The 13601-nt window shown below is 49.6% G+C and overlaps 1 protein-coding gene across 10 annotated transcripts in view; it reads right to left on the minus strand.

Moving 5' to 3' along the window:
* CACNA1A (calcium voltage-gated channel subunit alpha1 A) overlaps positions 1-13601 on the minus strand; it is a 387084-nt gene that overhangs the window by 37895 nt on the left and 335588 nt on the right. For 9 of the 10 annotated variants that reach the window (XM_043466834.1, XM_043466833.1, XM_043466836.1 and 6 more), the window contains 5 exons: positions 12138-12275; positions 10002-10203; positions 8118-8282; positions 5392-5502; positions 462-545 (listed from right to left, as the gene is read on the minus strand). In XM_043466834.1, the coding sequence (XP_043322769.1) occupies positions 462-545; positions 5392-5502; positions 8118-8282; positions 10002-10203; positions 12138-12275 (700 nt within the window). The remainder of the gene's footprint in view (positions 1-461; positions 546-5391; positions 5503-8117; positions 8283-10001; positions 10204-12137; positions 12276-13601) is intronic. The other variant, XM_043466837.1, reaches the window with a different exon arrangement.

The following is a 13601-nucleotide window of genomic DNA, read 5'->3' on the forward strand; positions in this document are numbered from 1 at the left end:
GTCCTGGGAAAGGTGTCCCCCCATTAACCTGAGGGCGGTGGCTCCCTCCTGCCCATGAGCCAGAAGATGGTTAGTTCAAGCAGGATAGACTTGAAGCTGGTTCCCTTTGGGCCCCCAACACTGTGTGCTGTTTGGAGGGCAGGGCTCAGCCTTGAGATCCTTTAAGTGTCTCTGTTTTCTCAATGAGCTTATCCACAGTATCTATTCATACATCAGTAGCCAAGATGCAGGGAATTCACACTGCAGAGCTGGGGGCTTTGGACACCCCCGTCTCCGCACATGGCCCTCCTGAGGGGCTGCCTTGATTCCGGGGCCCCCCCTACTTCTCCCTCTTTGGTCAAGGTCAAGCGCTGGCTTGAGCCAGCTGTGACTGTCGGGACCCTCTGCTTCTCTGCGACCTCCTCCTCACCTCGCCCAGCCCAGCCAAGAACTGCCCGGAGAGAAGCCGGCAGGAAACTTACCCCAAACTCGGTCACGAGGATGTCGGTGATGCTGCCCAGAACAGTCACAAAGTCGAAGATGTTCCAGGCATCGCGAAAATAATTCTAGAATGGGGACCCACAAGATAGAGATGCCAACACAGGGCTCCAGGGCTGGCCCCTGTGTCCAGCCCGGGGGGCCCATTAGAGGCACAGCTGCAGACCAGTCTGAGTGCCCGGAACAGTTACAGTCAATCCAATAGCAAAATGTATCTTGCTGCTCAGATATCATGTGCTCTGAGTGCCCCCTCCCTCCCTGAGACCCCCTCTGCCTCCCTGTGGCTTGCTTGATCCCAGAGGGGGCCCCTCCAGGTGCCTCACTGGTCGGCGGGGAACAGGGCTGCCCTTCTGGGCTGTGCCTTGATTCTCCAAGAGTTCCAAGGGTCCCCTGAAACCTTGGATGCATCATTATTGACGTCACTGGGATCTTTGCAAAGACCATCAGATTATCACCCGTTTTACACAAGGCAACTGAGGCTCAGAGAGCAAAGTTGCTCACCTCAGGCATCACAGAGGTGAAGAGACAGGATTTGAACCCAAATCTGGGCAAGTCCAGGGTCTGTGAACAGGACCGCGCTGAATCAGGACTGTGCTTATAGCAAACTGGCTAAGACAATGGCCTCTGGGTTCACATCCCAGCTATACTGTCATCCAGCTGTGTGGCTGTGGGTCAGTGACTTAACCTCTCTGGGCCTGCATTTCTTAATCTGAAGAAGGAAGATAGTAACGAGGGTACAGAAGCCTTCTGGACACACGTGAGGCTACACTTCCTGGTCACCTTGTGGATCTAGTTATACCCAAGCCTGTGAAACCAGTTATAGCCAATGGGTTGTGAACAAGAGGCAGCGTGAGTCCCCTCTGGGCAAGCACAGTACTCGCCAGAACCCTCTTCACCCTGGACCTGGGGACCAGTAATGTTCCAGGTGACAGCTGCTCCGTGAGCCTGGATCTCTGAGTAACTAAAGGCAAACAGCCCCACCCCCCACTGCTGCTGGGTGTCAACAAACCCTTTGTTGATTGGAGCAATTGAAATGTGGGGGTTGTTTGTTACTGCAGCTTAATTTGATCTCTCCTGACTGATACATCCCTGGGCTGGATTCTGGTGCAACTGGGACACACCAGTATAGCATGTTGTTGTTAAAACACTGAAATGTTTCACATAGTTTGAGCCCACAATGAGTAAGCACCTCTGTCTGGATCTAAGGGTGTGGCTCAAATAGCTCTTCTCTCAAGGTTCAGTGGGACCCACGCTAAACACAGGCTTTCCCAGCATTCTCACAAAAGCAGAGGGTGGGTCAGAGCTTGGACCCCATCCTAAGCAGTCAGCTTCTCCCCTAAGCATCTCACACGGCAGCAGCCCCTCTGCCTCACAGAGATGGACCCGGGCTTTGGAGCCGTGCTTCTCAGGATCAAATTCTTCTAGCATGTATGAATCCAATGTCCTCGGAGTTGGACTGCTTTGGCCTCAAGGTCCTCTTATGGAACATAAGGGTATAACAACAATCTGATAATGCATGTGAGTGTGGGGTCTGGTATACAGTAGGGCTTCCCAGGTGGTTCAGTGGTAAAAAATCTGCCTGCCAATGCAGGAGACTCAGGAGATGCTGGTTCGATCTCTGGGTTGGGAAGGTCTCCTGGAGGAGGAAATGGCAACCCATGCCGGTATTCTTGCCTGGAAAATCCCATGGACAGAGGAGCCTGGTGGGCTAGTCCATGGGGTTGCAGAGTCAGACATGACTGAGCATGCATACATGCCTGGATGTTTTCAATAGATGGATGCTGTTTTAGAATTGACAGGAATTCAGGTTCCACTGGCACTTTTGGGTATTTATATAGCTGCTGCTAGGGTCCTACCCAGATGTCCTCATATTTGACTGTGAAACCTTGTCATTCTGTAGCAGCATACTTGTTGGGGTAATTAACAGCTTCTCTGGGAGCAGCTCTTCATTATGGCTTATGAGACCTGGAGGATAAATACCCCAGCTCCCTCACCATGGGTGAGATGACCAGAGTATGTGATCTCTGCTGCCTCTCAGAGGTCCTCCATGGAACTGCACTCCATTTGCCAGCATTGCTCAGCTGCTCAGCAACACACCCTGTGTTGGCTGCCCTCCCTTCTCTGTCTCACTCCCTCTCTCCCTTATGAGGCTTCCTGGGGTCACCTTCTAGATAAATCCCTTGCACTCAATTCTTGTCTCAGGCTCTGCTTATGGGGGCCCACAAATTCAACTTTCTAGGTGGCTGGCCACATGCTTCAAGACCCTGGACTAGAAGGTTCCCTTCTATCATTTAAATTCCACATGGGGAACTTGGGGCTTCATCTAAAACTGAAGAGGGAGGCTCAGTGCGGAACTGTGCAGGATTCTCAGGGGTGGAGGAGATGGGGTTCCAGGCCCTAGAAGACTGCATCACTTCGCCACCAGAACATTGACTGGGAAAAAAAAAGTCACAAGACACAACTGCATTGGGCAGCTGGGTCCATGCTCATGCTCCCCTCAGCTCTGGCTGGGTGTGTGGTCCTCTCATTTTGTAGATGTAGACACAGGAGCAAAGAGGCCAAATGCTTTGTTTTTGGTCACACCTCTAGAAAGGGGCTGAGGCAGCATTCATGCTCAAGTATGGGTACTCCAGGACTTCCCAGGGGGCTCAGTGATAAAGAACCACCTGCCGATGCAGGAGACGCAGGTTCGATCCCTGAGTCAGGAAGATCCCCTGGAGGAGGGCATGGAAGCCCACTCCAGTATTTTCGCCTGGAGAATCCCAAGGACAGAGGAGCCTGGAGGGCTGCAGTCTATGGGGTCACAAAAGAGTCGGACACGACTGAGTGACTAAACAACCACGTGGGTGCTCCAGAGACTGACTTCTTCCCCATACATGTTCTGTGACCTGTTCTGCGTCACACAGCCCACAGGGGGCGCCCCTGGGACTGGAACTCTTGAGTTGGTGCAGTTGCCCTGACTGTGGAGTTCCTACCGCCGCCTGGCTGGTCCGCACTGCAGGACCCAGTCAATGGTCCAGACTGTACGCTGGGTTCCCCCGAGTGTCCTCATGAAAAATACAGATTCAGGGGCTCCCAGCCCACTTGGTGAATCAGGACAACTCAAGGTGGGTCTGGGGCATCATTCAACTTTAAGTGCTTCTGTTGGGTCGCAGGATTGGGAATCACTGCTTTGGAGGAGAAAGGAGTGATGAGCTTTACTGTAACCCTTCCTGGCATTTATTGAGTGCTCAATTCCCTGGTGGCTCAGCGGTAAAGAACCTGCCTGCAATGCAGGAGCCTTCAGAGACTTGGGTTTGATCCCTGGATCAGGAAGATCCCCTGGGGGAGGAAATGACAACCCACTCCAGTATTCTTGCCTGGAGAATCCCATGGACAGAGGAGCCTGGCAGGCTACAGTCCATAGGGTCTCCATAAAGAGTCGGACATGACTAAAGCAACTTGGCACTCAAAACATGCCAGGCTTCCCCCTGTCTCCAGACTCACATTATTTGCACTTGGGGTTTGCAAGAGCTTTTCTGAGGGAGACACAGAGGATGGGCTTTTCTTGTGATGGAGGAGAGAGAGGGGAGGTGACACAGCCTGAATACAATCAGACTCGAGGTCTGTCTTATGCCAAAGAAGACACTTTTTACCACCTCAGGAAGCTGAGGTGAGAACCCAGCCTCCATCTGCTAACACCACGAGCCGCAGGTGGGCTAGGCATATTCTCAAGTGCTTGACAGGCAGGCCTCCATATCCTCAGGTCTCACATCTGTGGATTCAACCAACTGCCAATCAAATGGGTTGAGTCCTCGGATGCAGAACCTACAGATATGGAGGGCTGACTTACCTGCAACCTCTTGGATGCAGTATGAGAACACCTGATTTGTATCAGTGGCACAGATCATATTGGTAACCCTGGGGGGTCTGCTGTCTACTTCTAAGACAGAAGGAAACTCTAAAGTCCAATTGGTGGCTGGTGAAAAATACAGGTGTAATTTTTTCACATCTCATTTCATGGGTCCCGTCACCCACAACCCCTCTCCACAGATCCCTTTGGGGGTCAATAGACTTCGGGTTAAGGCCACTTGCACTGTTAGTGGGTCATGAATTCCATTATAAAACAGAGGGGGTAGTACTTTCCTGGCAGGACAGTGGTTAAGACTCTGTGCTTCCACTGCAGGGGGCTTTCCTGGTCGGGGAACTAAGATCCCATATGCTGTGGGACTGGCAAATAAAATAAGGGGGTGGGTTGGGAACATGGAATCAAGAAAATAGACAACCGCAGCGTATAGGGTATATTCTAATGGGAGATAGGGATTCTGAGAAAATTTCATTTCGGTCGTCTGTACTTCTGTGTGGGATTCCCAGGTGGTGCTAGTGGTAAACAACCCACTTGCTAGTTCAGGAGACATAAGAGATGTGGGTTCCACCCCTGGGTTGGGAAGATCCCCTGGAGGAGGGCATGACAACCCACTCCAGTATCTCGCCTGGAGAATCCCACCGACAGAAGAGCCTGGCAGGGTACTTTCCAGGGGTTGCAAAGAGTCGGACATGACTGAAGCGACTTAGGATGCATGCATGCATGTACTTCTGTGTATTGGGCTCCATTGCAAAGTGTATTGCTTACTGCATATTGTGGCTAGAACAGTTTGAATGCTATGGACTCGGCTTGTCTGGATCTCCGTTTCCTTATCTCCAAAATAATAATCACCCTCTCTCATCACATCATTTAATAATATGCACAGAGTTTGGTGTTACTTGGTAAGTATGAGAACACCTAAGTGTATAGGATCTGTGTACATTGGAGGGATGCTCAAGTCACCGCTGGGGTTGGGGGCAGAGGGGCCAGGTGGGGAGACCACCACCACCGCCCAGTACCCCTCCGGGCTTTCCTTTAACCCACAGCTCTAGCCCCAGGGCCGGACTTACCAGAATCCCAAAAGCCATGACTTTGAGCAGACATTCCAGTGAGAAGAGGGAGGTGAAGACGATGTTGAATACTCTCAGGGCATTTTCATAAGCAACAGAGGCCCCGTAGAACTAGATGAGAAAGTAGGAAGAGAGGCGGGGTCAGTGGGCGTGGTATTGGGGACAGTGGGCGTGGTATTCGGGAGCACATGTAGGGGTGCAGGGTGGCTGCATGGCCGTCTTTTCCTCGGGGCAGGCAGGGCTTGGACACTTGGCTTCCCTCTTCATGTCCTGTGGAGCCAGCCTGAGCCCCAGCCCAGCTCTTCACTGGCTCGGCTCATCTTTTCACATCAAAGCAAAAATTCCTTTCTTGAGCCCTGTCGTAACAGCCAAGATCCCAGGACAGCCTGGCCGGATGGGGCTCCTTGTGATGCAGGAGGATGTCTACAGCATCCTCTTTGTAATTTTCAAAACTTTTACTTATTCATTTATGGCTGCACTGGGTCTGTGCTGCTGCTTGGACTTTCTCTAGTTGTGGCGTGTGGGTGTCTCATTGTGGTAGCCTCTCTTGCTGCAAAACATGGACTCCAGGGTACGTGGGCTCAGCGGTTGTGGCTTGAGGGCTTAGCTGCCCCGTGGCATATGGAATCTATGGTGGCTCAGACGGTAAAGAATCTTCCTGTGATGCTGGAAACTGGGGTTTGATCCCTGGGTTGGGAAGATCCCCTGGAGAAGGGAACGGCAACCCACTCCAGTATTCTTGCCTGGAGAATTCCACGGACAGAAGAGCCTGGAGGGCTACAGTCCATGGGGTCACAAAGAGTTGTACATGACCGAGCAACTACCACTTTCACTTTCTTTTCACTTTCACCAGGATACAGGAAATGCGGCAGATGGAGGAAACCAATGCACCCAGAGGTGAGACAGTTTCATTTAATTCATCTGGTTTCCTCAGAAACTTAATAGTGGGGGCGGGCATGGAATGGTCGGGGGGGAGGGGCAGAAGACAGAAATTTAAAAGACAAAAAACTGGAGACCATGTGTAGCCACTTAGATCTTGGCTCAACAACTCACTGTAAAAGACATTTTGGGGACAACTCAATATGGATCTTCTGGTGTTAACACTAATCTTGTCAAGTATAAGAACATGTGGGAAAATGTTCTGATTTTTTAGAAATGCGTACCGAAGAATTTAAGGGTGAAATAGCGTGCTATCATTTAAAATACTTAAAAAAAAGATGAAACAGAATCTGCATTTTAACAAGATGCCCAGATGATCTGGGAGCAGGCTGAGAAGGGCTGTGCTATTCTATCTTTATCTCTTCTGTTTGTTTACAACTGTTCACGATCTTAACAATGGAAAGATAAAAGCACTTGCTTGTAGAGATGAGTTTTCAGGTGGACACAGGCACTGCTTTTATGCCTATTCAAAAAAAAAAAATCAACCCTGGTGGTGCAGTGGATGGGAGTTCCCCTGCCAATGCAGGGGACATGGGTTTGATCCCTGGTCTGGGAAGATTCCACATGCCGAGAAGCCACTAAGCCCATCTGCCACGACTACTGAGCCCACGCACTAGAGCCTGCAAGCGGCAACTACTGAAGCCCATATACCTAGAGCCTGTGCTCCACAACAAGAGAAGCCCCCTCGACAGGAAGCCCGCATGCCGCAGTGAAGAGAAGCCCCCACTTGCTGCCACTAGAGAAAGCCTGTGCGCAGCAATGAAAACCCAGCAGTCAGAAATAGAAAACATAAGTTAAAAAAAATCAACAGCTACATTTATGGAGTGTTTCTAAGAATCTAGAAATGTGCTAATGTCTTCGCAGGAATTTTGTCATTCAACCCTAATCCCCACCAGATGTATGGAAGGTGCTATTTTTTAAATAATTCTCATTTCATTGACAGGGAAAGCAGGGGCTTTGGAGATGACCAGTGCATCTCATGCCACTGGTCACTAGCTCAAGATTCAGTGGTGAATTAAGTGGTAGAGCTGGGCTCAAATTCAGACCTCTGGTTTCCAAAGCACAGGGTCAAAGGTTCTGATTTTTCACTCTGAAGAGGCTCCTTGACTCTAAGCGGTACAAGGTCCTTACCTGCCCTTTCCTCCTCATTTCATTCATCACACATTTATCAAGGGGCTCTTGTTCCCTTAGAGTCAGGGCTTCTCTGAACCCCTGGAATTTAGTGGTGATCAGGACTTGTCTCAGCCCCTTGGGGCCCACAGGTGGGTGGCAGATTGTCGGACAACCCAATACTGATATTGTGACATGTGAGGTAACAGATAGGATGGGACTTCCCTGGTAGTCCAGAGGCTCAGACTCCGAGCTCCCAGAGTAGTGGGTGCCAGGTTCCATCCCTGGTCAGGGAACTAGATCTCACATGCAAAATTAAGAGTTACTGTGCTGCAACTAAAGATCCCATATGCTGCGACTAAGATGTGGCACAGCCGAACAAATAAAACAAACAAAAACCAAATAGGATGCTTGCTAAGACTTCATATGGTCCTGGGAGGCCAGGGAAGGCTTACCAGAGGAAGGGCTCTGAAGGGGCAGCCGGAAGGGGCTGGCCAGATAGAGTGCTGGGAATCTTGTGATAGGCGGTGGGAACAGCAAGAACAAGGGCTTGGTGGCAACAGAGTGCGGTCTGTCTGGGAAACTTCTAGTGGGTTCCATCTTGCTAGGGGAGGATGGGTGTGTGGGGCAGGGAAGCAGGGGGCATGGTTAAGCCGCACTCGGGGAGGGGGGCTCACCTTCATCATGAGCACGATGGTGTTGAGGGCGATCATGGCCATGATGGTGTACTCGAAAGGTGGGGACACCACGAACTGCCACATGCGGTACTGGAAACTCTGCTTGTTCTGCGGCATGTGCCGGGTCAGGGGTTTGGCGCTGATGGCGAAGTCGATGCAGGCCCTCTGTGGGAGAGAGCCCGGTGGTGTGAGGGCCGGACGCAGGAGAGGTGGCTGGACACCCAGCACCCCTCAACTCACTCAACACAGCTCTCCGGCACACTTGCCGAGATGTCCACCTCTCTTACCCTCTCCCGTTTCCCATAAACTCGTTATGAATGCTTTCTTCTCCTGACAGCTACAGCTCCTTAAGCTACCATCGGCCAAAACTTATGCTGATACTGCCCCCACTATCTCATCAAATCCCCTCCGCAAACACGATCAGTGGGTACTATCAGTAGCCCCACTTTGCAGATGAGGAAAATAAAGGCTCAGAGAGGTTAAGCCACTTGCCTAAGGTGGCACAGCTACCGAGTGGGCGAATCTCAAATTTCAACCAGGGTCTGAATGGTTAAAAGCCTTTCTTTCATTCTTTCTTTTCTTAAAAAATTGTTATTGAAGTATAATTGATTTATAGCATTGTATTTCTGTTGCACAGCAAAGTGACTCAATTATACATATATATATTCTTTTCATGGGCTTCCCTGGTGGCTCAGTCAGGAAAGAATATGCCTGCAATTCAGGAGGCCCTGGTTCGATCCCTGGGCCAGGAAGATCCCCTGGAGAAGGAAATGGCAACACACTTCAGTATCCTTGCCTGAGAAATCCTGTGGACAGAGAAGCCTGGCTGGCAACAATCTCTGGGGTCACAAGAGTTGGACACAATTTATCCATTAAACCACCACCAACATTCTTTTCATATTCTTTTCCATTATGGTTTATCACAGGATGTTGAATATAGTTTCCTGTGCTATACAATAGGACTTCGTTGTTTATCCGTTCTATATAGTTTGCTTCTGCTAATTCCAAACTCTCAATCCTTCCCTCCACTCCCCCACCCCCCACACAATGACAAGTCTGTTCTCTATGTCTGTGAATCTGTTTCTGTTTTGTAGATAGGTTCATTTGTGTTGTATTTTAGATTTCACTTACAAGTGATATCATCTGGCATTTGTCTTTCTCTTTCTGGCTGATTTCACTTGGTATGATAATCTCTAGGTCCATCCATGTTGTGAAGCCTAACCATTCCTTCTTACCAAATGTTTAGCTTCTCTTTCTCTTTGAGGGAGGCAGACAGGGAAGAATAATGATTATTTAGTCTTAAGGGTCAATGGAGCAGAGGAGGAATGCATTCTAGGTCCTCTTCCTAGCTTGGATGATTCTAGAAGGGCAAACAGACATGCTTATACTCTCTGGTGGACTGGATTTTCATTCATTAATATTCTCCATCCCTCTCTGGGAGAGACTGCACTTCTTTGCCCCACTGAAATTAGATATGGACATGTGACTAGCTCTGGCTAATGAAATGTGAGATGTGACATGTGTTTTGCTGTTCTCTTTTTTAATCTAAAGTTTCTCAGAGGGGAACCAGAACAAAGATGACAGGGAGCCTGGATATGCAGGCCAATCCATTTGCGCATATCCGGCACTGAGATTTTTAGGGATGCTTGTTACTGCATCATAACCTAGTCCAAACTGACTGATACATATACAACTCCTCTTTCCTCTGGGAACCCCATGAAGGGCTACCCTTCAAACAGAGTGTATTCTGCTTGGAGAATGCTGCTGTACCCTCCCCAGATGCCCCAGAAGCTTGTTCCTCTGTGTGTGTGTGTGTGTGTGTGTGTGTGTGTGTGTGTGGTGGGATGTCAGTTTTTAAGTGGGGATGCAACTGGAAAGTGGTACCTCATTTTTCTCCAGGCTGTATTCCTCCATCATCTTGTCCCCCTGCTCCTGGAAGGTGATGATGATCAAGGCCACAAAGATATTGACAAAGAAGAAGGGGAACACCACAAAGTAGACAACATAGAAGATGGACATCTCCATGCGGTACCCAGGGCTGGGACCCTGGTTCTCAAAGGTGGCATCCACGGAGTGCTTGAGGACCCTGTGAGGACCAGGGTGGGGAGAGGGACAAAGTGAGACAGGGGAACAGGAATGGAGGACAATATCAAGAGGAAACAGGAAAGAAACGAAGAATAGTCACTGTTTCTGACGGCGGTCACAGTGGTTATTTTACGAAGCCATAATCTTCCCAACACTATTTGTCTTTGGGGAGTGTTGACAACAATGTCAGTTACCTCTACTGCCCTGTATTGAGAGCTTATTATGTGCTAGAAAAGATATTCAACGTTTTATTTATTTTTCCAGTAACCCTCTCAGGGAGGTTATTACAGGCTCCATTCTGCACACAAGGAAACTGAGGTTCAGTGATTGAAAGGGACTTGCTGTAGATCACCCACTGAGGTGGGGTCATGTTGGGATTTGAAAACGGGTTTGTAGTCATGTATGGGAATGGGTAGGGGGTCATGGAGGCAGGGGTGTGTGTGTGTGTGTGTGTGTGCACAGGTGGTGGTGGGAACTGAGGAGGTGCAGTGAGAATGCACATGGGAATGAGTGTACACACGGCTGCTCTGTACAGTTGCACAGGTCACGCACTGCTCAAGGGCTCTGCATCTAAGTGGCACCATTCACATTGCAGACATGACAGATTTGTGTGTTAATGATGACAATTTTTTGTCAGGGAGTCATAAGTGCTTTCTTTGAGTGAGATCATTAAGTATATTATTGCAATGCTTTTCTGACAGATGGAAGTGAAGTCTGTTGAGGAAGAGGTATCTAAAAATTCGCTCAAAGGTGTCTAATGGGCAAGCACTGGTCTCACGTGTGTGGGTGAGTAGAGAGGCACGTGTTGGTTAGGGTGTTTGGTGAGCAAGGGAAGCAGGTAAGGATGCTGAAGACACAAGCTGGAATCTTTCCAAACCTTCAACTTGCATTCAGCAGAGACCTCTGGGAGGAGGAGCAGGACTAGGGTGAGGAGATCGAGGCACTTGCTGAGATACAAATTCGGGGAGTGTCAGACCCCTCAGTAGTCGAGATAAATAGCATTTTACCCCAATGTCTAGTATTTTCTGCAGTTTTTTTTAAAAGATTTTATTTTTGTTTGATGTGGACCATTTTTAAAAGCCTTTATTCAATTTGTTACGATATTGCTTCTGTTTTATGTTTTTTTTGAGTTTTTGGCCTTGAGACATGTGAGATTTTAGCTCCTCAAGCAGGGATCAAACCCGCGCCCCTTGCATTGAAAGGCGAAGTCTTAACGACTGGACCGCCAGGGAAGTCTGAACTGCCAGGGAAGTCCCATTCCTGCAATATTTTAGAAAGTCAAAAGAAATGCCCAAGAGCCCATGATGAACAAACTATCAAGCATTTAAATTCTGGGGACTTCCCTGGTGGTCCCAGTGGTTAAGATTCCACACTTCCAATTCAGGGGGTGTGGGTTTGATCCCTGATTGGGGAACTAAGATCCCACATGCTGTGTGCAGCATGGTCCAAAAAAAAAAACACCTAAAAAAAATTAAATTTTGGGTTTCAATTTTAATTTTAGCATGAGTTAGTCTCACCTATATCACCCTAGCCCTAACTCTGTCTGGGACGGATTGGTCCTGACTTGGAGAATGTCGCATCCACAGCCCAGTCTTGGAGGTTTAAGGGGATGTGACTACCTGTGTACCTACATGCAGCCTTTCTGCAAATTAGAAACAGTGCTTGTTCTGGGAGCATGAAGGCCCATACCCTCAAGGGTTTGGCGAGCTGAGAGATGGCTGGATTTCCACCCTTCGAAGCCCAACCACACGTGGGGGCTGCTGCTCTAGTGCGTCTTGCATCCTGCATTGTCCCCACTTCCGGAAGCCAGGAGTGAACCTCTCCTTCCCCCAGACCTTTCTCAGCACTGGACTCTCAGAGCCTTTTCTCTCCTGCACCCTGGGCCCCCCGCCCCTCTGAGCGCCTCCTGTGGGGCTCTCTGCCTGGTCCACTTACTGTGGCCAGCCTTCTCCCGTGGACACGGTGAAGAGGGTCAGCAGGGCCCACAGCACGTTGTCATAATGGAACTCATACTTCTTCCACTCTCGATCCCTTGCCTTCACCTCATTCTTCTCATAGAGGAGGTACTTGCCGCTGCCACGGAAGATGGGGACCGTTAGTAAATGGAGGGGTTTCTCCAGTGGCTCAGTGGGAAAGAATCTGCCTACCAGTGCAGGAGACCTCCGTTCCTTCCCTGGGTTGGGAAGATCCCCTGGAGGAAGGCAAGGCAACCCACTCCAGTATTCTTGCCTGGGAAATCCCATGGACAGAGGAGCCTGGCGGGCTACAGTCCATGGGGTTGCAAAAGAGTCGGAGATGACTTAGTGACTGAACAGCAACAAGTAAACAGAGGGAAATCTGTCTTTGGCTCCAGAGAGACAGAGGAGGAGGAGGAGCAGGAGGAGGAGGGGACCACCAGCCTACACTGCCTCCCACAGCCTGCAAAGCAGCCCCTGCGTTTCTCCCTGGAGTGTGTGTGCATCCACTGGGAGACAGATCCAAGGACGCCACAGCCTGAGTCCAGGGGGAGAGGACTCAGATACTCACATCGTTTTCTAACTTGAACACTTCTACTCCCAACGGTGGGAGCATCAGGCTTGCGGGGTGGTTAAGAGCAAGGAAGGAGAAAGGCACATTTTGGGGTTCACCAGACCAAGGTAGGCAGCTGCTGCTCCTTCTCAGGGTAGGATACAAAGGTTAGCCCCAGACTCTTAGCTTAATGCCTGGGATCTTTCCAATTTCAGCCACCAAAAAACAGCCGGGAGTCCTTTGCCACATGGTAAAATGGGCATCCCTGGTGGCTCAGCGGTAGAGAATCTGCCTGCAAAGCAGGAGCTGAAGGACATGTGGGTTTGATCCCTGGGTTGGGAAGATCCCTTGGAGGAGGGCATGGCAACCCACTCCTATATTTTTGCGTGGAGAATCCCATAGACAGAGGAGCCCGGTGGGCTACAGTTCATAGCGTCACAGAGTTGGACATGACTTAGCATGCATGCGTGCATGACCCTTCATACTGGTGACAAAAGCAATAATGACTGAGGCTTTGGTTAGTGAGAAGCTCAGCACTTTCCTGGATTGAGTCTAGAACTTCCCATCAGGAAGATGACCCAAAGATGGGGGGATTGCAGGTCCACAACTTCTGAGCTATAATTCCAAAATCCAGAAAGCTCTGAAAACCTAACATTTTTTTCCCAATGGCAGTTGGCAAATTCCAGCCTGCAGATCAAATCTAGACTTGTCTCTGGTGGCCTGTATGCTAAGGAGTGGTTGTTTACATTTTAAAATGTTTTTTAGTCTCTAAGTCACTAAAATGTTGTTGTTTTTAGTTGCCGATTCTTTTGTGACTCCATGGATTGTAGCCTGCCAGACTCCTCTATCCATGGGATTCTCCAGGCAAGAATACTGGAGTGGGGTAGTCAT

This window comes from Cervus canadensis, chromosome 4, assembly GCF_019320065.1.
Source record: "Cervus canadensis isolate Bull #8, Minnesota chromosome 4, ASM1932006v1, whole genome shotgun sequence".
Lineage (NCBI taxonomy): Eukaryota > Metazoa > Chordata > Mammalia > Artiodactyla > Cervidae > Cervus > Cervus canadensis.